At 57.3% G+C, this 23,639-nt stretch overlaps 1 protein-coding gene across 11 annotated transcripts in view; it reads right to left on the reverse strand.

The window, feature by feature from the left end:
- The window catches only part of ADGRB1 (adhesion G protein-coupled receptor B1), an 81,431-nt gene extending 62,530 nt beyond the window's left edge, over window positions 1-18,901 (reverse strand). For 5 of the 11 annotated variants that reach the window (XM_060195908.1, XM_060195904.1, XM_060195900.1 and 2 more), the window contains exons 1-2: window positions 18,469-18,887; window positions 4,834-5,823 (exon numbers count right to left, since the gene is read on the reverse strand). In XM_060195908.1, coding sequence (XP_060051891.1) covers window positions 4,834-5,611 — 778 coding nt within the window. In that variant the 5' untranslated portion in view covers window positions 5,612-5,823; window positions 18,469-18,887. Of the gene's footprint in view, window positions 1-4,833; window positions 5,824-18,468 lie in introns of all 11 variants that reach the window. The other 6 variants (XM_060195907.1, XM_060195905.1, XM_060195906.1 and 3 more) reach the window with 5 other exon arrangements.
- Window positions 18,902-23,639: the final 4,738 nt, after the last annotated feature.

Here is a 23,639-nt window from a genome sequence, read left to right on the forward strand (position 1 = left end):
ACCCTACATTCTGCCTCCAGCCCCTCGGCACTCCTTGCAGCTCCTGGACAGGGTACTGTTCCCAGAAGGACACGGTGGGAGTGTGGGTGTCAAATGTGGGTGTGAGGCTAGTGTGCTGGCTTGGAGCAGGAGGCAGGATTCAACCCCTCTGCTAGTCTGCCTCATGGGCAGGTCATCACAGACACATGTACACACACAGACACACAGTCACACACATTCAAATGCCACTCTCTCTAGACACTCAAGCTCCCCCACACAGCTGCATGGGCGCACACACACACACACACACACACACACACACCACTACCACCACCACCACCCAGGACACACATACATGGGGCCCACACACAAGGATATACACATGCACACACACTCTCTCTCCAGCCCCCAGGGCACGGCTTTTTCATTATCTTACATGTCCCTTCTGCAATAAAATTCTTTAATTAAAACATGAATATTTAAAACAGCCCTTGAGAGAAATGGCCCCATCTCACCAGAGGCAGGAAAACACAGAGAGACTCTGGGGAGGAGGGAGAGACAGAGATAGACTGTGAAACCCTGAGGGGAGGAGTGAGCGGGAGGAAGCAGGTGGAAGGAGAGGGGACAGTTGCTCTGGCCTGAGATATGCTGCCGAGTGGGGCGCGTGACGTGGCCATGTGGCATTTGGACAGGCTGGACGGGGGGCAGGGTGGAAAATGGGCCATGGGCAGCCTGGGCCACCTGCTTGCTCCCTGCTCAGTCACACAGCCCTCATGAGGCAGAGATGGGAGGAAGTGTCTGTTCTGGCAGCTCCTAGCCAGTGGAGAGGGCCCAGCTCCCTCCCTAGATAGCAGTTCTGCCCATAAGACTGGATTCTGGCGTTCCCTGGGCTTAGCTGTGTGTCTTCCAAATCCTGCCCCTTGTATGGCCCTGTGGGCACACATCTGCACATGCTACTTGCATACAAACACATATGAACCTCCTAGCAGGACCAGAGAAGAGCCAGGAGTGGGCGCTGCTGTCAGCATCTCACATGTGCTGTGATCCTGGCTGCTGCCTTATTGCCCTTGTGTCTCGCTCCTCCGAGCAAGTATTAGTCCTGCCATTCCACACTCTGGGGTTCCATCATGGATGGGCAACTGGCCTTCGCTTCCCCGCAGTGGTTTCATCCTAGAAGGGACAGAGTATAAGACAGGAACCCAACAAACTCATCCAGTGAGCTGGGCAAAGAGACACAGGGTCAAGGACATGGAGTCTGGGATACAGGGCTGTGGGGGGAGGGCTGACATGGGCCTGTTCCACTTTTAGCAGCCTGGGGATGGGGGCCTCTTCCAGGGAAGAGACATCTGAAGGAGGACTTGAGGTGGGACCTCCAGGCATTTGGGGGAACATCTCAGGCAAAGTGGTGGTGGGGAGGATGGTGACAGAATAGGGAATAGGCTCAGGGCTCCAGTGAAGAGTGATGTGGTTGGTCTGTGATGCTTCTGGCATGGAGGAAACATAAGACACAGGGGCTTTTCCTGCTACTAGAGTCCCCTGGCCCTCAACTGCCCAGGTCCCAGAAGCACAGCACCTTCAGACACTTCCAGGGTAGGACAGCAGGTCTGAACCAGCCATATTGACCAAGTGGGGTCCCATCTGGCCCAGCACAGGGGTTCCACCTTCACATGGTCAGTGACCCCAATGATATGTTTCCGTGAAAGTGGTCCATACTTGTGCTTGGTCAGTGTGACTGAAAAGGCCATATACAGCGTCTTCTTGACACACACACACATACACACACACACACACACACACACACACACACACACACACACACGATACACCACATTCATGCCCAGCCCAGTTACATACACACATAAGCTCTCACACACATGTATGCAGGCCCGGTGCAGCCCATACACCATGAGTTCACGATGATCGTAAGAACATGTACATACATCACATGTGTGTATATATGTGCATGTGCACATGTATGAACACATGTGTGCACCATGCACTGCAAGATACACAGGTTCTAGAGTGCCAGCACACACCTTGCACAGGTCTGCACACATGGATGGATACCTGGACACGAGCCCATCACACAGGTGCAGACACACCTCCTCCAGCACCTCCCTCCCAAGCAAAGTCCTCCTCAAGGTCTCTGTGTCCACCCTTACAGCCCAACCTCACTTTCAAACACCCTTCCCTCCAATCTGTGTCCTGGAAGGCCAGGCACTTTTTCTTCCCTGACTGTACTCCCTGCTAGCACACACACCAAGCACAGGCTTGGCATACTTCCCTTTTGCAAACCAGAGGGCCTGGGCATCCCCCAAGAGGGTGTGGTCCTAGGACACAGTGGGTTCACTCAGATCCAAGTGTAGGACACCCCAGATCCTTGTACACTCATTCATACAACATCCCTATCCAGTGGCCCACCCCCTTCCCTAAGCACCTTATCTCATCCCCAGATCTCCTTTCCAGCAGTGGCCCCTACCTGCCCTGGGTGGAAACCTGGGAGGCTGGAGCTCTCCTTCCCCTATGCCACACCCCGTGCTCAGCAAAGGCCATTGGCACTGCCCGGCTCTCTTTTCATTTCCTGCCGCTGCTGCTGTGCCCTGACCTGGATGGTTGCAATGTCCCCTCCCTGTCCCCCTGCACAGTTCTGTGGAGTGTTCCATTAGGTTGAAGTCTCAAGGTGGCAGAAAGACTCTAGTCGGCCTGGGGTGTGTGTGGGGGGGGGGAGGGTGACTGGAGCAGGTGTTCATAAGGGAATTCACCCCCTCCCCCCAGCTCTAGTCAGCATGCTCTCCCCTACTCAGACACTGTCCCCTGGTACAGTCAGTACTGCCTGGTGCTGACTCTGAACAGCCTTGTGGATCATTGGCCATTGTGGCCTGGGCCATCGTATCCTGAGGACCCCAGGCTCCAGAAGCCTCCCTCTACACACACACACACACACACACACACACACACACACACACACCTTTGAAAGATCCCTTGCTCTCTCCCTGTTCCCACACATCACAGAACTGTACAAGGTCACTGTGACCTCCAGCTTGGCCAGCCCTCCCCTCCTACCCTGTGGCTGCAAAGGAGGATGGTGGCTGACACACTGACCCCTCACCTCCTCTTCATGGATTTATTGACAGCCCTATCCCACCCTTACACCAAGGGGGCTACCTGCTTTTTTTTTTTAGATTACAGGGACCCTGCTAGACATCTTCCTCTTCCTCCCCCCACCTCTTCTCCCCTTCTGCTCATCTCTCCTCATCTCCCCTTCCACAGTCCTTTTCTCCTCTCCTCTGCTCTCTCTTCCCTACTCCTCTCCAGCTAAACTCACCACTTCACTAAGGTTTCTAATCTGGGATCCTGGGCCCAGGGGCCATGAATAGAATGCATTCCAGGATCACTGGCTTCCTTTGTGACCCACACGGTTTATTTTATGCCTTTAAAGGTATTATTCTGAGAAAGAGTCCATCGGCCTCACCGGTTCAGGAGAGGTTAAGGACCCTGGACATGTGTCCAGGCCCCATGGGGACACTCCCAACATAGAAAACCCAGCCCAGCCTGACTCCTGATCTCTCAGCACATGTGTTAAGCATGCGTCTCAAATGCAACAGTCTGAGGCCAACTACCCCTAAGCCCCAGCCTCCCAGGAGCTCTCAGGAACCCATGCATCCTTCAAGGGGCTCTGAAGGTCTCCAGCACCTATGTGCTGCCTGGGTTCCCAACTCGCTAAGGAAAAGCCAGTCTGCTCCCAAAGGTGGCAGCAGGATCCTTCCCCCCAGCCCCACCCAGTGCATCCAACATTTCACCTCTGCCCAGCCCTCTGCCCTGCAGTGCTATTCAGATTCCTAGGAGCTCACCATACTTCTTCCAGGACCTGGATCAAGCCCCCCCACCAAAAAAAAAAAAAAAAAACGACTATGGGAGTTCCCTGCCCTCCAGGTGACCTGCCTCTCACAAAGGGGATGCATCCTGCCATGTCCTCTGTCCTGCCTCTGTCCAGAAATCCCCCCCCCCCCAGGAGGCAGTTCTAGGGGAACAGGGAATCTGCACAGGTTTACTGCCATGTCTTAGCACCTGGGGCATACAGCAGGCACTCCATACCCAGCTGCTGAGTGCTATACGGGCCCAACCGGACACCATCCCCAAATGCCACCTCCCAGTAGCCCCTCTGCTCACTTCCTCTCTACATGGTCTTGTTCCAAGAGATTCTGGCAGCCTAACCACGGGGCCAGGACAGTTGGCTGGCCCCTTATAATTGTCCTCCTAGGCCAGGTGGTGCACCTGGTCAAATACACACAAAACAGTGTGCAAGGTCTGAGGTTCAAGCCCCTGGTCCCCACCTGCAGGGGAAAGTTTTACGAGTGGTGAAGTAGAGTTGCAGGTGTCACTGTGTATCTTTCTTCCTCTCTATCTCCCCCTCTCAATTTCTGTCTTTATCCAATAATTAATTAATTAAAAAGAATTATCTTGCCTGCATAAACTAAAGGAGTCCCCCCAGACAGAAGTGGAGAAACTCCCTCTTGCAGTCAGGAATGGGATTCTCCCTTTTCCCTCTATTCCATCCCTCCTTCCTTTTAGCCTTTCTTTTCAAAGCTTTTTTTTCCCCCTCTCAGAACACTGTTCAACTCTGGCTTATGGTACTGTGGGAGACTGAACCTACAACCTTGGAGCTTCAGGCATGAGAGTCTGTGTGCATAACTATTATGCTCTCTCCCCAACATCTGCCTTTCAAAGATACAGGGTTCCAGGATGCCACAGACACCCCGGGCTGCCTGCCCTTGGCCACCCACGGTGAAATCTCCTCTCGCTGCCCTGGGCATACCGGCTCTCTCCCACCAGCCTCTCCTGGTCATTACTCACCTGGGGAACCGTCCCCGCCCCGGTCCTGGGTCAGGCTGGTAAGGCAGTTCTCAGGGCCACCAGCCATGCCTTCCCTCAGGCAGACGTCCCCTTGGGGAGCCAGGGAGCCAGAAGCAGGGTCTCCAGGGTCACCCCCCAGGCAGGCACAGGGGGTTTGCATGATGCCACAGGGATGAGAGCTGCGGCTACCGGCCAGACAGGCATCCAGCCATCGGCACAGCATCTGGCAGGCAGCCCGGCTGGGGTTACGGTTCCCCACGACCAGGTACTCCACGGAGAATTCGGTGGCCGCCGAGGGTCCCAGAGCCCCGAGGTTGCGGTCCCAGGGTGGCTGCTGGCGCTGCATACGCAGGAACTGCTTGCCAGCTTGCAGGAAGGCCAGGGGCGCCGAGGGGTCGCAGAGACGCAGCACCTCATCGAAGCTCTCCACACCCAGGTAGGTGCGCGTGGACTCCAGGAAGGAGTCGAACTGGTAGGTGCGCACCAGGCCCAGGTCCCCGCAGGGCGCGGGCGCCTTGGTCACCTTCATGTAGAGCGTGTAGCGCCGAGGGTCAGGGTTGCGCAGGGTCCAGGAGCAGCGGGAGGCGTTGACGGGAAACACGGCGGCAGAGGAGAAGTAGCCGAAGAACTTGCCCTGCACCAGGGTGGCACAAGGCTCGGACCCGGGCCCCAAGTCCATCCCTGAGGCTGCAAGCGCCCAGTGCCCCGGTAGCAATAGCAGCAGCAGCAGCAGTGCATCCAGGAGGCAGAGGCCAGGGGCGGCGGCCTGGCCCCTCATCCTAGCTCACGGGGCCGCTGAGGTTCCGCCGGCTGGGCAGGCAGGCACAGACCAGGCCTTGACATGCCAGGTCCGGCAGAGAACTGGATCAGGCCAGTTGGGGAGTCGGGGCCGGTGGGCTCCAAGAGAGGGCAGGAACAGGTATTAGAGGACTCCGGTGATGGCTTCTAGCATCCAGGGTCCCGGTGCCAGTCTGTGGCCACCAACAGCAGCTATAAGATAAAGAGCAAAAAGGGGCTGGGTAAGTCCCCATGGAGAGTCCAGAATTTGGGTGCTGTGTGGGGACCCAGTGACTGACACAAGCCTTGGAGATGCTCCTTAGCACCTGTCCTGTTCACCAGGCTGTCTGCCAGAGTGCCTGCCTGCAGGGACAAGCCCGGCCAGGGGGGCAGGAGGTGCCTTTCAGTCCAGGTCTTAGCAAGAGTACAGGCAGTGCCAAGTACCACAGGGGCCCCGTCTGGCCTGGCGGCCTGTCATGGCGCCCTGGGCTCTGGGCCTAAGTGTCTCCTGGCTCACAGTCTGTCTCTGTGTCTCTGATGTCTGAAGGTGAGCTCTCTGCTGTCTCCCCTGGCTCTCCACATAAGTACCTCTCCCCACATCCCTCTTTTGGGGGACAATGTACAGAAGTGATCATGGGAAGTCAGGTGGGGGAATAAAGATCATTCTACCAGCCACAGTCTGGTCTCTAAGCCATCTGAAGGCGGGGGTGCAAAGAACCCCCACCACACACACACACACACACACACACACACACACACACACACACACACACACATACACACACACAACCTGGAAGCAGGAGTATCCAAAGCCTGTGCACCTGTACGGCTGCCCCTCACACTCCAACTTTCCTCACCATCTTCCTGCCTCCTGGTGCCCCCATTAGGGACCACCCCCTCTTCCCAGTCTTCTGTGCTGGGATGCCCAAGCCCCCCAGGTCTGCATCTCTGGATGACGGGAAAAGACTTAGGGGAGGGACCCGGAGGCACACCTCCTGCATCCAGGCTGGGGCTCACTGGACTCTGCTCCACACCCCACTTTGCTAGACCACGACTGTGATCACCGCACGATGAGAAAAATGGAGGCTGGGGATGGCGGGAGTGACTGGCCTAAAGTCACTGTGAGTGGACGGAGAATCCACACTGAATCTGCTCCCCACTTCTAACCCCCAGACCTGTGCCTGCCCTCCCCCATCACTCTCCTGCTCCAAGAGAGGGTGCTGGTGCTATGGGAGGTGGGCAAAGGGGCATAGCCCAGCCACGCTAGGCTCAGGGGGTGGTCACTGCCCAGTCTTGACCCCACATGGACCTTCCCTTCTGCCAGCAAGGTCTGTGGCTGGGCCCTTTGGGCTATGTGTATTTACTGAGCCAGCAGGCAGGCAGACAGGGAGGGAGGACAGGCTCTCTCCCACCCATACTCTCCAGCCCCACCCCCACTTTAGTCAGGATGACCTCCTGGTGCAGCTGTCCACTCTGCTGACAGAGCACAGACCGAGCCACCCAGAGGGACACTGCCTGCTGCCCAACCCAAGCAGCCGGCCAGCAACATCAGGTTAGTGTTTGCAGGCCCCCTTCCAGGACCCTTTCCTTCTCAAGGGTCTGAGGGTAGAGTGGGGAAGTGGAGAGCTGTGTTCACAGGGCAGTGTGATCTCAAGCAAGCACCATGTATCCCAGCCTCAGCTTCCCCAACCTCTCAGGTGGAAGCCGGTAAGAGCTGAACCTGCAGGCTGGCCCAGACATGGAACAGAAGTGACCCCCCAATAGGGAAGCGGGGTCCTGGATGACCAGGTTAGCTGCAGTGAGGGGAATGGAAAGGAGAGGAGAAGAAGAAAGAGAGGAGAAGGAGAAGGAGAAGGAGAAGGAGAAGGAGAAGGAGAAGGAGAAGGAGAAGGAGAAGGAGAAGGAGAAGGAGGAGTAAAGAATGGGAACAGAAGGAAGACATACCGCATACACAGAAGGGTTCTTTTCAGACTCCAAGGAGCTATTTCCTCACTGCTTTCTGGCAGGGAACTTTGTCCCTGTACCTGCCACTCTTGTGTTCTGTAGATTGGCACCTTGGGCCAAGAGATGCCACGTGCTGGAGGTGCTACAAGTGAGGGGAACTTACCCAGGATGCAGTCTAGGGGCCGGGCAGTAGCGCACCGGGCTAAGCGTACATAGCAGGATGCAGTCTATACACACACAGGATTTGACCTAACCCAAGTCTAATAGTAAAATCCCTTAGCTCTGTGTACTGGCCAGCACTGCCTGGGCACAGGACAATGGCCAGGGGGGGGGGGCGCTTCCAGGCTAACCTGCAGGCCAGTAGCTGCATAGTAAGGGGGGACCCACCTGGAGGGTCCTGCACAGTGAAGAAGCAGCATGAGGGAAGAGTCAGAGTCCTTTGAGGTAGCTGCACCCCAGGGACTGGTGCTCTGAAGTGAGCCCCCAACAGATTCCTGGCCTTGAAGTGTCTATGTAGGGGTTTCTAGACAGGATTCCACAGAAGATCACAAAGGCCACCAGGGAGCCAAGGTGGGGAGGGTTCCAGTCACTTCCCTGACCCTAGGCTAGGCACCCACCTTTCTCCCCTCCTGGTGTTGGGTGGGCCGCAGAGCTGAGGCAGAGCTGAGGCCTGGTGGTGGTGCACACGTCTGCTGTGTCTGCTGTACCTGCAGCAGTCACTCTCTAGTACCCAATCACTTTCCTTGCTCCACCTGACCTCACTCTGACCTACAAATTCCTTTCAGTCCTTGGAGCTGACTACCTGTCTGACACCTCCCACCCCAAGGAAGCGTTAGATCAATGGGAGAGGTGGAGTGAGCCTGGCAGGCAGGGATCCCAGATCACACAGCCATGGTCGCAGCCAGCTCAGGTCCAGACCAGGCCTGGCTATCAGCACTGAGATAAGTGAAGATGGGGAGGGAAGGCCCCCAGCTCTCCCTAGCACCCGGAAGCGGAGTCCCGGAGGAGGCCTTGTTTGGACAGGTCCTGAGAATGAGGGGATGGGTGGAACCCAATTCAATCTTCATTTCACTGGCTCCTTACTGTTGGGGCAGAAATATAGGTGGGGGAGAGTGAGAAGGAAGGCTGCTGGACCCAGAGGGAAGTCTTGGGGGAGACTAACTTCCGGCTTGGGCAGGTTAGGTAGGGTGGGGTGAGGTGGGTGGTGAATGTGTATGTGCACACATGTCAGTATGTACACTTTCCACAGGTCCAGGCATCTATGCATGACAGCACGTTCATAAGCACATGGTATACACATAGGCATGCTCACACATCTATGCATTTACATGCATGTGTACACACATGTATACAAAACACATGTCTTTGTAAGCACATATGTCTGTGCACACCTGTATCCCCATAGAACATGTATACAAGGTACATGGAAGAAGAAATTTCTTCTTCCTCTTCTTCCTCTACTACTATTTCTTCTCCTTCTCCTTCTCCTCCTTCTTCACCCTTCTTCTTCTTCTCCTCCTCCCCCTCCTCCTCCTCCTCCTTCTCCTTCTTCATCTTCTTACCACAGTGCTGCTCAGCTCTGGTTTATGTTTGGTGTGGGGGATTGAACCTGGGACTTTGGAGCCTCAGGTATGAGAGTCTCTTTGCATAGCCATCATACTATTCACCCCCATCTTCTTTTTTCTATTATTATTATTTTACAAGAGCACTGCTCAGCTCTGGTTTATGGAGATGCAGGAGACTGAACCTGGGACTTTGGAGCCCCAGACATGAGAGTCTCTTTGCATAACCATTAGGCTATCTATCCTAGCCCAGCAGAAGAACTTCCAGAAGGTAACAGTTCAGGGTGAGCTAAAAGGCCAGACTAGAGTCACAGCAGCTGGTGACAGGGTCTCAGAGGAGGAGGTGGCAGAGTGGAGGCTGTCTCACCACTACTCCTGCAAGGCTTCCTGGACCCTCTCTCTCTAGGCTCCCCTTTGGATCTCCTCTAGCCTCAGCTCACACAGGCCTCTGCTAAGGACCCCAATCCTACAAGCTTCTGACTAAAGGTGTGGGGCTCGGCCCCAGGGCTGGGATCCACATGCTCTCTGGCCATTCCTCTCCAGAAGGGCTCCCTTTTAATTCAGCTTCCCTTCCAAATCCTCTGCCCTCTGAGCTGATGGTTGGTGTCCACTGTCCTGGCTTCCAAGGACAGTCACCAGTGCTTGGTGTGGCCCCCTTACCCATCAGCTGCCCTGGTGTTCTCAAGCATCTGGCCCCATCCTTTTGTCCTGGCAGTCTGTTACTGCTGCCCAATCACCTGTGCTGGCTAGCCTGGGAGAGGATGGAGCACTGCAGGTGTCTGTGTGTCTGTGCAGGGTGACAGGCAGGGACCATGGCGGTGGGGTAGGGAAGGGGCCAAGTGGCCACCCAGGCAGGGCCTAGGGCTGAGTCACAATGACAAAAGAGAATGACCTTCGGGGAGTCGGGCGCTAGTGCAGCAAGTTAAGCGCACATGACGGCATAAGGATCCCAGTTCAAGCCCCCGGCTTCCCACCTCCAGGGGAGTCACGTCACAGGCGGTGAAGCAGGTCTGGAGGTGTCTGTCTTTCTCTCCCCCTCTCTGTCTCCTCTCCTCTCTCCATTTCTCTCTGTCCTATCCAATGACAGCAACAACAATAATAACAACCACAGCAATGATTAAAAACAAAATAGGATGACCTTCATGGTGTGATTCTTCTTCAGGTCTGGCTGATAGGGGCCAGGGTTGAGGATCTCAGATCTCAGGGACCCCCCCACCCCCCGCCACCTCATTCAATCTTAAGGCACCCCCAGGAGCAGTGGTCACACACAGTGAGACTCAGAGAAGGGCCACCATCAGCCATGGGACACAAGCCCACTCCCACTACAGCCCCAGATGGATCAGAATATCATCAGCCCCCCTGCTTGGCCATCAGAGGCCCTGGCTGCCTTGGTTTCCCCCCCCCCCCAGCAACAGTAAGGAGAGCTGGTCACTGGCCCTGTGGCTCCATGTTCTCCAGCCTCACCTCAGTCGTCCAGCCCTCCTCCCCCACTGGCTCAGCCCTGACCCAGCCAGTGTCCCATCTCCTCCCCACCCACCCCAGGCTGCCAATGGTGGCCCCAGACGCCAGCTACAAAAGGCACTCTGTTGTCCTGTAGGCCCTGTGAACAGTGCCTGACTGTGTATCCTGGGAAGAAGCTGCATGGGGGAGGGGCGGTGAGCACCCTGGGCACCAGGACCGCTCAGGGACTGGCCAGGGGAGCACACAGCACAGGCTGCCAGGGCACCCCACTACCCCTGCCTGAGACAGCTTTCCCACTCAGGATGCCCTGGGCACCCCCATGGAAACCTCCCAAGCTAGGTCAGGTCAAGCAGTCTGGTCACAGGGGTCTAGAGCACTATGGGAGCTGGACACAGGCCTAGTAGTCTCAAAAGGGTAAGGCATGGGGCATGGGGAGAGTGCCCAGTAAGTGTCCCTCTAGAAGCAGAGAGCTGGGGAGGGACAACAACCACCATATGCCCCCACCCTAGCTGTGCCAGCCAGGTCTCAATGACTCTTCTGGCTTGAGGAACAGAGGGCCCTGGGTCAGAGCAGAAGGGGGTTGGACTGACGAAACACGTCTGAGACTGGGTTGCTAGCAGAACCAGCCCCCCTCAACTCTCCCAGTTCTCATGAAGGCCTAATATCAGGAGGTCTCCTTCCTCTGTGTGTGCCAGGGCAAAGGAGTCACCCACAGATCCTAACCAGCCCAGGCCCAGCTGTACAGGAGCTCCAGCTTCCTGCTGTGAGGGAGGGGTGGGACCACCCCTGGGGCCAAGACAACAACTCCTCCAGGGATCCACAGAGAGATGATGTCTACCCCATTGTCCAGACAGCCTTGGGAGAGGCCACTCCTCTCAGCCTAGGGCTCAGTTACCCCAAACCACCTGCAGACCAGGGGGACCTTCCATGTTCTCCAGCCTCCCTAGCAACCCCCTTGCTCTGCCGATGGCTAGAGCAAGTCTTCAGTGCAGGGCTGGGCACTTAGTTCCACACCTGGTTAAGCACACATGTCACAATGCACAAGGACCCTGGTTCAAGCCCCTGGGTCCCCAACTGCAGGGGAGGAAATTTTATAAGTGCTGAAGCAGGACTACAAGTTTGTGTGTGTGTGTGTGTGTGTGTGTGTGTGTCTGTCTGTCTGTCTGTCTGTCTCTCCTACCTCCCCCTTCCCTCTCAGTTTCTGCCTCTATCCAAATAAAATTAATTAAAGTTCCGGAGTCGGGCGGTACCGCAGCAGGTTAAGTGCACGTGGTGCAAAGCGCAAGGACCGGCATAAGGATCCCAGTTCAAACCCCCAGCTCCCCACCTGCAGGGGAGTCGCTTCACAAGTGGTGAAGCAGGTCTGCGGGTGTCTATCTTTCTCTCCCCCTGTCTCTCCCTCCTCTCTCCATTTCTCTCTGTCCTATCTAACAATGACATCAATAACAACAACAACAGTAATAACTAAAAACAATGAAAGCAACAAGGGCAACAAAAAGGGAAAATGAATAAATAAATATTAAAAAATTAAAAAAATTTGAAGTTCTCAGCAGCCCATCATGGCTTTCCAAGAGTGGGCGTGCCTCCTCCTATGCCCCCACTGCGCTGCACTCCTGAGTGGGTGTACACATGTATGCATGCACACATGTACACAGTGCACACGGAGATGCAAAGGTGTGCGCACATGCTTTCTGACAACCCCAAGTCAGACAGAGTGATGATCAATACTTGTCCCCTGGCTGGGGCCTCCCCATAGAGGTGGACCTCATGAAATCAAGACGTTCTGGGAAGTCTTGATGTGACATATGTCACCCTCTCCTGTCTGTGTCCCCTTGCTCAGGACCCAGAGTGAGCCCCAGTGCCCAAGATAATGTCTTGCTGCCACCCTCGAGTGGCCAGGCTTTGAGTGGTGCTCCTTATGCCAGGGTCAATGCTCCCAAGGTCCCTGGGGGGAGGGGCTTGTCCAAAGTCATGTGTCCAAGGTCACACCAGAGGGCACAGAGATAGTGATCAGACTGGAAGAGATATTTGGGAAGGGGCTGTCCAGGGCAGGGGGTACTTTCATACCCTGGTATTGACCCTCCTGCAATACCTGTCCCCCAACTATGCCTGAGACTTCAGTGGACTGAAAGTACACCAAAGGGAGCCTGGGCCATGAAACCAGAGGGCACCCTGGGGAGAAGGCCCCCGTCACCTCTGGATAGCTGAGAGAGTGAGGGGTCAGGGTGGATGGATGAGTGTGAGTGCAGGACACATGTGCACAGATGAGTGTGCAGTACATCTGTGTGGACAGTGTTGGGTATATGCACTGTGAGTCTGTGTGCATTGCACACAGATGTGACCATGCCTGAGTGTGCACACAAGAGTGAAGATGTGTTCATAAGTGAGTGTGCACTGCAAGTAAGCAAGTGTTCATGAGTGTGTGTGTGTGTGTGTGTGTGTGTGTGTGTGTGTGAACATGCATGCATGCACTGCTGTGGAAAGAAGACCTTCTGGACAAGTTGTTGTGAGCCAGGCCAGGCTGGTCAGGACTAAAAGACAGGATGAGCCAGGGCTCTGGGTGGGGCAGGGAGTGGGTGTGGCTTCTTCTCACAGACCACACCCCACTCCTGTCCCATTCATGTTCCCAAGTCGTGTGCATTCCTCAGGGAATAGGATGGGGCTTTGTCAGTACCCATCAGTGTGTCACAGTGCAGGGCTCTTGGGCACAGAGCTCTAGGACCTATCACCCTGGACCCAGAGGAGCTCACCTAAGGGAGAAAGGTGGGGTAGCTCAGGCTCTAGGGAGATTTCTGGGGGTGGATAGCATGGCATTCATGGGGTGGCCTTTGTGCCTTAACCTTCCCCCAGTTACTCCTCTGCCTACTTTCATTTGGGAACCCTCAGCCCCCAGGGTATAGAAGTCAGTGCCCCCCTCAAACTGGCCACAACTGGAGAATGGAATAGTTTCATCATATGCTACCACCTACCAGGTGCTAGAGGTGGCCTGGATTCAGGTAAATCTCCCAGCCTCTGGAAGTGCCGGGCTCCATGGTCACAGAGGTTTCCTCATACCCCCATGGGCAAGAGCTGGGTAGCGGAATGAGTGTGAAGACAATGGTGAAGGCGGGGTGATGTGAAGGGTGACGGGGTAGGGATCCAGGTGTCTGTGGCATATACTGGGCACTGACATTCATCTAAGTCACTTTCAGGGCAGACACAGGTGTTGCTTGGGGGCAGCACAAAATACTCTGGGAGGGCCCCAGGGCTTGTTATTGGGTCTGACTGAGAGGAGACCCCCGGGGACTTAGAACCCAACCCTTTGGTTCTGGGCCAACCTTTGTCACTTTCTCAACTAGTGAAGTTAATATGGGGGGTATGGAGGCCGGAGCAGACATAAGAACCCTTCCGGAGTACTCTGTTTGCTGGCTTCAGCTTTAATATTGACCCTGGCAGTCAGAAGGATAGTATCCCCCAGACTCAAGGAGTGTCTCACAGGATCTGGGGGGGGGGGCATGGACAGGAGGGTCCCCTTGTCTTAGAAGGGTGGCTTCCACCCCTGGGCCCATAGCTGTGCCCTGTCAGACATCAGGGTGGCCTTTCCTAGGCCTCCTCTCCTTCCCAACTGGAAGGGAGCTGGGAGTGGGGCTGCGTTCACGGGGCTCTCCATGCTGCCCAGACCTGGCCTTCCTGTCCTGCACAACTTGTCAGTGAGTCCCCTGATGTCCTTCCAGATAGTTCTGTGCCCCACAAGCAGGGGGGTTAAGGCCTGCTCTGTACCTGGGTAGGAGGAATGGGCAGGACAGCACCTTCTGAGGGGTCAGCAGGACTAGGGACCAAGCCAGCTGTTCCTCCTTTCTGTGTGTCCCTTTTTTCAGAGGACACGTGGGTCCTAGCTGGTGTCAGGGCAGCTGCTGTTCCGGTGAAAGGCACTGTGTGTATCCAGGTACATGTGTGGACTTGGGCATCTGGGTGACTCCCCACTCTGTCCTTGGCATGTTGACCAAGTCCCATCACCACTCCCTACTGAAGCCCTCTCAAGGCTCCCCAGGACCCCCAGGATAAAAACAAGGCCTGCGGCTCTGCTGTTTTGCCCTGTTCCCTCTGAGTCCCCCCCCCCTCCCACTACTCATTCCCCCACCTCCTCAGCTGCAATTAGTCCTGACACACAACTCCTCCAATACACACTCCCTCCTGATAGGGGTGTGTGGCTGAGACCACTCAGTAGAGAACTCTGACCCTTTCCCACCACCCACTCCTTTGTGGGGCCCAGTCCCTGTGCCACTTGCTTGTGGAAACCTCTGGGGGGAGCCCCACCTCTGAGCTTCTGCAGGCCTCTGCCTTCCATTGCCAGCGTCAATTCTTTCTCCTTGTCCCACAGTCCCAGGAGCCCTAATACTAGGGGACAAGGCAGGCCATCCCCCACCCCAAGCAAGCTGCAGTCCACCCCATCACCACTAGTGTGTACACATGGCCCTCTGAGTTCTATGTGCCTGCACTCAGGCTGTGTACATAGTGCCCAGGACTGTGCTTTCCTGGGAATCACAGCTCGGCTGTGTGGCGCAGTTGCACAGGCCTGAGGCTGGAGGGGCCAGAGCACTCTCAGGTGGGCAGTGGGGTTTGCACCACAGGGTTCAAACTCTCCAGGCTCCAGGATGGAGGCTTCATGGGTTGGTGTGGCAGAACGGGATTTTTATCCCCAAGAGCTCATCTGTCTGTTCAGACTTGGGACCAGCCTGCAGGAAAAGGAGGTTCAATCAAATTCTGTGGTTCGGCGTTCCATGCAAGCCAGTGTGGAGTTTGCTCCCGCAGCCTGCTGCCAGGCACACACGTGCATGCGTGCTGCACATGGGCACACCACTGCTCCCGCCTGTGTGCGGGGCACCGCGGCTCAAGAGACCGACGAGTTTTTTTTTTTTTTGGGGGGGGGATATGAAGCACGGGGCTCGGGCAGGGCCGCGGGTGGCGGGCTGCCGCGGGGTAGCTGGAGGGACAAGGCTGTAGACCCGGGTTGCCAGAGATGTAGCTGGCTGCGCGGGCTGCGGAGGAGGCGGAAGGGGCGGGCAGGCGCGGTGCGGGCGCCCTCTCCCGGCCATCCGAGGGGCAGCGCCGCCCTCCGCCCTCCGCCACCGCAGCCTGGCCTCAGCCTCCTGGGCTTCGAACCCCCTTGGGGAGGCCTTGCTGGCAGCACCCCCAGGAAAAGCTCTGGAGGCGGGGCCCGGCCAAGAGGGCTGATCCGGGGGTTGAGGCCCCAGTATGAGGTTTCCAGCGCCCAGGCCGCTGTCCGGGCCCAGCAGCTCCAGCTCCTCCCCGGGCCCGCAGCCCTGTGCCCGTGGGCACCAAGCTGCCCCAGGACCGACCAGGCCCGGACGCCGCGGCAGACCCGGCACGCAGGATCTCCGGGCAAAAGCGAGGGCCTGGGCCGGCAGGGCCCTGGAGAGAACCCGCATTCCCATTGCACGGACGCGGCCGCGGAGGGCCGTCAGGAGCCGCAGCCTGCGGACCAGGGAAGGGGGCTTCTGTGGGCTGGAGGGCTGCCCGCGTGCCTTCCTCGGTGCGGGATCCGGGGGGTGAGACAAGATGCCCAGGGCGACACCATGGCAGCTTCCACCCCCGTGCCGGAGCGCGGTGGACAAACGTCCTTCTCCGGGCTCCGAGGCGGCAAACTCGGCGCTGGAGCCCCTGCGACCGCCCGCCCTCCCGCGGAGCTTTCCTGCCAGTCTCGGGGCTCGGCCCTGCGCCTCGCCGATGCAGGTGCAACAAGTCTGCAAGCAGAACGGAAGAACGCAAGGCGAGTCGAGAACCAGGGCGCCGGGCGCCCCGGGATCCCCCAAAGCGCGCAGCGTCAGCCTCTGGGGATTGGGCACCGGCGACGGGCGGCCCACTCCCCTCTCCAGGCTCCGAATCTGCGCGGACCTGGGCGCGCCCGGGAGCCCCCGCCCCCTCCTTGGTGTGCTTGACCTTGCTGGGGTCCTCAAAGCCCGCGCCGGCGGTACCCGAGCGTCCGGGGCGCGGAGTTTCGCAGCTGCCCGCGGTCGGGGAGGAGAGGGGGGAGCTGAGCAGCTTCCTCCCTCTACCCCCCTCACCGGAATGTGAAGCCTGGGGCTCTAGGGGACGCTAGGGTTGCCTCTCCAGACCCCCAGCAGCACACACTAAACCCGGATATAAAAGAGGAGCCCAGCCCCACGTTATCCCCAGCATAACTGTCAGTTCTCCGCGGCCATAGGGGAGGGGGCGTGTGTTTCTGCTGGAAAGGCACCAAGGGTCTGCGTGGGTCCCCAGGGCGCGGTGGGAAAGCAGATCTCCAAGCCCTCTTCCCAACACAGAAGCCAAACTGCTCCCTGGGGCGGGGGTGTGAGGCCCCTGCCCACCCACGCGCCAGCACGTCTTTCAACTCGTCCCTGTAGCAGCTTATGAGCACTGGCCTAGGCTCCAGGGGAATGGGACTTGATGGGGCAGGGTGCAGGCATGTTTGTGGGGGGGGGGGGAAGGAGGTCTCCTGTGGTCCCCGCTTGAATCCCTGCACTCAGAGAAACTTGGAGGCCCAGGTAAAAAGTATAAAAGATAAGGTGCTCAGAAGGCCAGGGTCTGCGTGGCAGCCTGGGCACATTCTCCAAGGCTGCCTGGTAAGTGACCCCATTGGAGCCACCAATGCCAACCCAGAGGACCCGGTTCTAAGCCGCAGGCACTGGCCAAGCCCTCCCTGTCTCCTCCTTGGCGGAGCTTCTCTGCTCCACTGCCCCTTTCCTGCTTCCAGGCCCCTGGGAGTGCTCTGCTTGGCCCAGGGCACCCAAGGGAGCCAGGGAGACAGCAGCGCCAGACCGGGCCCAGAGACCCCTGTCTCCCCAGGAAGTGGGGGTTGTGCGCATTCTTCGAGGCCAGCGGGCGGTCGTGAAGGGCTCTGGCTGGCAGTGGTCGGATTGCGGAATGCCTGGTTTCCCCCCTTCTCAGGAGAAGGCAAGGTGCAGGGCCGACCCAAAGTTCAGAGGGGGCTTATCCGTAGGGCCTGTCCGATCTGGCAGAAAGGGAACCAAGGATGGACCAAGCCAGGCATTTGTGGGAGGCAGGCGCTAGGAGAGCCTTCCTGGTATATTTTTATTTTTATGGGATGGGGCGTTTGAGAACCTCTCTGGAATCTCTGCGGTCAATGCTGGTCTATGGGCTAGGACTTCCAGGGGGTGTGGGGGCTTCTGTCTACCCTACCCTGCCCGGGCTCTGTGCAGAGGAGGGGGCGCCTTTGCCACTCCGAAGCCAGAATGGGAGGGGGTCCGTGTGATTAAGAGTCAGGGGGACTGAGGTGTCTTTCCCCAGAGTACCTGCCCCAGAGTACCTGAGTGTATGAGGTGTGTGTGTGCGGGGGCGGGGGGTTGATTTCACATCTGGGAATCCCAAAGCCCCCTGCCAGCGACTGTACACTTTGGGGACACAACGGGAACTCCTTCCCCAGCTGCCGTGGGTCTGTGCCTGTGGAGGGGAGGGGGTAACTCCCCCACCCCCAGCCAGCCTGCCAGCTCGACCCGGATGCGTGTGAGGTGTGTGTGTGTGTGTGTGTGTGTGTGTGTGTGTGTGTGTGTGTGTGTATCTGTCTTGCGTGCTCTGGGAGGAGTTGAGCAGCGCGGAGGACCATCTCCACGTCCAGGGCCGCCCCCTCCTCAGCCCTCCCAGCACGGCCGCGCTGGAGGAACCTGCCAGGTTCTGCGGCCGCCGCTGGAGGAAGCCGAAGCCCCGGTCGGAGTGGGGGTGGGGGCCGGGGTGGGGGCGGGGGGGTCCCCAACTCCCTTTCCCAGCACAAATCTCCGAGCCGCTAAGCCCCAAACGGCGAAGTTCGGAAGTCCGGGCGGCTGCCCATCCCCCGACCCCTTCCTTCCCACTCCTGAGCCGCCGCCAACCCCCGGCCCAAGCCTGCCCCTACCTGGCTCCGGAGCAGCGTCCCCGCCGGCGAAGACTTGATCCGGCGAGTTGCAAATCCCCGGGAGTCGCCCGCGGCGGAGCCGGGCGCCCGGCCGGAGGGGGTGCTTCTCCCGCCGCCCCCGGTGAGCTCCTGGCCTAGCCCGGACGACCCCTGGGGCACCCCCGCAGGCGCCCGCAGCCCCCCGCCCAGCCTGCTGCTCGCCCGAGCCCCCAAGGCGCCCGGCAGGTCCGGATGCCCGCGCTGCGGGCGATGCGGGGCGCGCGGGCCGGGCCCGGGCAGGACGCGGCGCGGCCGCCTGTGCTCCCGGCTCGCCGGCTCCGCGCTCGCTCCGCCAGGGCCGCCGCCAACGCCGCGCCCGCTACCGCCTGCGCCCGCCGCTCCCTCTCCGGCCGCCGCCGCCGCTGCGCTCCTCTCGCCTGCCCCGCTCTTCTCGCCTTTTTTCCCCTTCCTGGGGGTGGGGGGGGGAGCCCTGTCGAGCCGGGGGCGGGGCGGCGCGGAGAGGAGGAGGAGGCCGAGGACGAGAAGAAGGAGGAGGAGAGAGGCGAGCTGCTGCCCCCCACCACCACCACCGCCTGCCGGCGCTCCCCAATCTCTCGCTCTCTGAAACTGGATCCCGAATCTGGAGCCAGAGACTGCATTACGGATTACATCAGGCTTTATAGAGCTTCCAGATCACACATTAGAGGGGGAGTGCGAGCGGGGGGCAGGGGGAGGGGAGCGAGATAACGGGGCTGGGGGGGCTGGTAAAATGCACACAGGCAGCACAGAGAGGAAAGCCCAGCTCCTGCCCCATGCAGCAGGGAAGCCAGGAGTTGAGTCTCTGCTCCTTACCTCCTCCAGAAGCAAAGCAGTGGCTGGCGGTGGGTGGACGGACGGATGGACGCATGGACGGATGGATGAATGAATGACCGACCGGATGGATGGGTGGGTGGATGGATAAACGGACGGATGAGCGAATGAATGACCGGATGGGTGGGTGAGTGGATAGACAGACGGATGGATGAATGAATGACCGGATGAGTGGGTGGGTGGGTGGGTGAGTGGATAGACGGATGGATGAATGAATGAATGAATGAATGACCGACCGGATGAGGGGGTGGACGGGTGGGTAGGTGGATGGATGGGTGGATGGATGGATAGATGGATGAAGGAACAGGTGGATGTATAGAAAATACAAGGGTTTGTACATAGACTGTATAGGTGCACGTGTGGACAGGACAAATGAGATAAGTGGGTGTAGACAGAAGAGTTGCAAAGGAGGCTGGATGGACGGACAGAGAGATGCTTAGAAAGACGAGGAACTGTTGGATGAAAGGATGAGTGGCTGGATGGAAGCTAGCAGTAGTCGAGGATGGATGGTCAAGCTGGGTGAGTATTTGAATGGAGGGCTGGCCAGGGGGCTGTGCACATACCAGAATGAGAGATGTATGGATAGAGTATGAGAGTGGATGGGCAGGCAGCATGGAAGGTGGACAGAATGAGGGGCATGAGAGGGTGCCAGAGGTCTGCTCTGGACCACAGAGGACCAGAGGCTGATAGGCTGGGAAGAGCCAATGTGGACTGCCCAGGCTGGGTTTGTCCAGTGTTTCCTTGTGGGGAACCGTGTTCTGAAGATGACAAGTGGGGTGTGTGAGGAGAGCCCGCGGAGATGGAGTCTGCCCTGAGGTTAAGGCTGCCATTCATCTGCTCTGGCTGTCCCCAGTCCTCCCCCACCTAGTCTTACTCTCCATCCATCTTTCTTTGTCTTGGTGATAGTCCTAGTTCCATATTTGGAGTTTGTTTTCCATAAGCTGACAGAGATGGCTCTTTTAGCTACTTCCTATCTCACTGCAAAACATTCTGTGGCCCTTCTTCTTCCAGGATCTCTGGCCAGATAGCCATGGGGCACTTCTCTAGAATCCTGCACGAATGACCTAGGGTTCCTCTCTCTATAGGATCTTTCTGCCTTCCAGTAACTTCCTCTATTCCCAAAACGCGTGGCCCAGTCTGATTGCACAGTCCTCAATGGCTCTGCCTGACTACGTATTACCTTACAGTTACCCTTATGGCTGTCCACACCAGCCTTTGCTACTCAGCTCCAAGCGCTGGCTGTTCTTCTCAAGGCATTCTACAGGTGACTTCACCAAGGCATCTTCACTGTCACCACCAACATAAATTCAGTTATTGTGGCCACTTGAAGTTCAGCACCTTCCCCTCCTCCCCATCAAGGTGCTTAGTAAGCCAGACCAGAGGCAGGGAGTCGGAGTAGTTGCTCAACTACAAGCTCATGAATACTTCACAAGACAGAATTGTTGTTCAGACTTGTGCTTTTACCAAGGTCAGACTTTTCCCAGAGCCTCCAAGGGTGTCCTGTCCTGGCAGACTGGTCAGAAGGGCCACAGAGATGCATATCGGGAGCCTGCTAGGGTGGGCAGTAAACTCCACGCCAGTCCTACTACCTGAGGAACTGTGGTCTCCCATCTCTCCATCACCTGCCTAGTGAAAGAGCCTCCTGACAATGTCTCTGATGCAGGTGGTAGCACTACAGACTCTGCCTCTGAAGACCCCAGGGTCCTGCTCTTCTCCCCCATGCCCAGGCCCAGGCCCTCCCATGTCCATATCTGGCCCTTCTTCCAGGCTCTTCCTGCACTAACACCTGCTGGCCACCAGGGGGACCCTGATATTAGGCCAGGAGGCCGTTCTGCTCTGAGTCAGGATTTTGGCTTCTGTTATGCCAACCCGGCTTCTCCTTGCTGATGGGGGAGGGTAGTGGCGATTTTGTCTCTTCTACCCTGAGACCTGGTTTGGATTTCCAGGGCAAGGCCAAGGTGCCTTCCAGTTAACTTTTCACACTGGAGCCTTCTGCCCGGGACCATGCCTTCCCGGTCTTTGCAAAGGGTGGGGGTGGGGGCTAGAGGGTTGGGGGTGGGGGTGGAGATGAGACTCTTGAGAATAGTGTCCCCTCATCGCAAAGCACACAGATGTTCCCCCTCCTAGAGGAAAAGGGCACATTCACCTCCCTCACTCCGGAGAGGTGAAGAAGGTCTGCTTGGCCCCTGATTTGGGATGTAGAAGATTCTGCCCACTCCCCCACCCCCCACCACCAAATCCCACATAGTTGAAGGGCCTGGATTGAAGAGGACTAGTCATTTGGCTGAGTAGCAGCTGCCTGAGATAGTGCTGACCGTGTGGTGGAGTGGTTTCGCTAGGACTCTAGACCTCTGAACCAGCACCTAATGCTCTTAAGTGCAACACTGCACTTCCGGCAGCCCCTCTCCCACTCCCCAAGCCCCTGACCCTCCCTGAGGTGGACCATGTCACACCCACTCAGGTGCTTTCCGAGGGGCCTGAAGAAACTTGGGCAAACTAGGGTGGCTCAGCTTGGGAGGCTGAAATCCACTGTCTCTCCTGGCTTAACCCACTCAGTCTAGACTCCAGCTCCCAGAACCTACTGACCTGCCCCAGAGGGAGAGCAGGGCATCTGTGCCTCTTGAGCCCAACTCAAGGCCAGAAATCAGCCCCTATCCACACCATCTCCTCAGCCATGACATCTACTTGACTTTGCACTCCTGGGTTACGAAGTCAGGTAGCACACTGAACCCCAACCCTGGTCAGACACTGACTGAGCCCTAACCTTGGTCACGCCATGGTAGGTGGAAGAATTTTTGTTTAATTTAATTTTTTGTGTTTGCCCTGCAGTACTGGGTGCTGGAGAATGAGATGTAAATGTGAGGGACTGCTGAGCCACCTCCATACCCTGTTCAAAAAAAATTTTTTTTTTTGCCTCCAGGGTTATCATTGGGGCTCCGTGCCTGCACTGCAAATCTACTGCTCTTGCATGCGATTTTTTTCCCCAATTTTTTTTTTGATAGGTCAGAAAGAAATTGAGAGGGGAGGGGAAGATAGAGAGGGAGAAAGAGAGAGGGAGAGAGAGAGGGTGATATCTGCAGACCTGCTTCACTGCTTGAGAGGTGACCCCCCTCCCCCTTGCAGGTGAGAAGCTGGGGGTTCACACCAGGATCCTTGTGAGGGTCATTGCACTCCCTATTATGTGTGCTTAACCCAGTGTGCCACTGCCTGCTCCCCACCCTGTTCAATTTTTATTCAGCATTTTTGAAAGGTGGGGGGGCGGTGAGAGAGAACAAAGTAATCATCTGTGGAGTTCCTTGATGCTCTGTGTGATGCCAGGGGTTGAACTCAGGAGTTCTTGCTTGGAAAGGCATGAACTTTATCTACTGCACCATCTTCCAGCCCCCAGGGCAGCAGTTTTACTCATCCATGTCTCTTTATTTTTTATTATCTTTATTTATTTATTAGATAGAGACAGTCAGAAATTGAGAGGGGAGGGGAAGATAGAGACAAAGAGTGACAGAGAGATACCTGCAACACTGCTTCACCACCCTACAGTTGGGGGTTGGGGGCTTGAACCCGGGTCCTCATTTATGCCTTGTAAGGTGCACTCAACTACGTATGCCACCACCAGGTCCCCTCAACCAGCTCTTCAATTTAAAGGCTGACTGTAGCTTCTAAGGCACTCTTGGGGGATGGGAAACGGGAAAATGGGGGTGGAGGGACAGCTAGAGGACCCCAGAGAGGAGCCACAGGAGACATATGTCCAAACTCCTGTCCACTTTCAGTTCTTCTCACTAAAACTACACCACCCTTAAAGCATTAAGTGAGGGTTTAGAGGGAGAGGGTTTGTTTGAGATACCCATGGATTGGGGGACAGTGTTCCTGACTCTGTCTCCCCACCTTGCTTGTGGGGCAGAGGTCACCAGGGGCTGGACAGGACTAGACAGCACAGGGCTTCCAGCTAGGGGACACCCTGTGGTCCTCTTCAGGCTAGTCCTGCAGTGAACTCTGTCAGCCAGAGGCAGAGGGGTGAGGGATGGGGGCTGAGTGCCGAGAGTAATTAGCTGATTCACACATAATTAATTGTGGATGCAACACGCCACAATTAGCATTACTCCCCGCCCCCCTCAGGACAGACACCCTGGCTGCCACTCAGCTGAGAGGGCGAGGTCCCAGCCCTGCCAGCTTGGCTTGTAGCCATGCCCCCCTTTCCACCTCAGCACCAGCTCTGGTCTTCCAAACTGTGAAATCAGGAGGGAGGGGAAAGTTGAAGGTGTGTTGGGAAGGAAGGTTGGCCAGACAGAGGTTGTCAGGCCCTTCATGTTCTAAAGGACAAGGTT

This window comes from Erinaceus europaeus, chromosome 8, assembly GCF_950295315.1.
Source record: "Erinaceus europaeus chromosome 8, mEriEur2.1, whole genome shotgun sequence".
Classification (NCBI taxonomy): Eukaryota; Metazoa; Chordata; class Mammalia; order Eulipotyphla; family Erinaceidae; genus Erinaceus; species Erinaceus europaeus.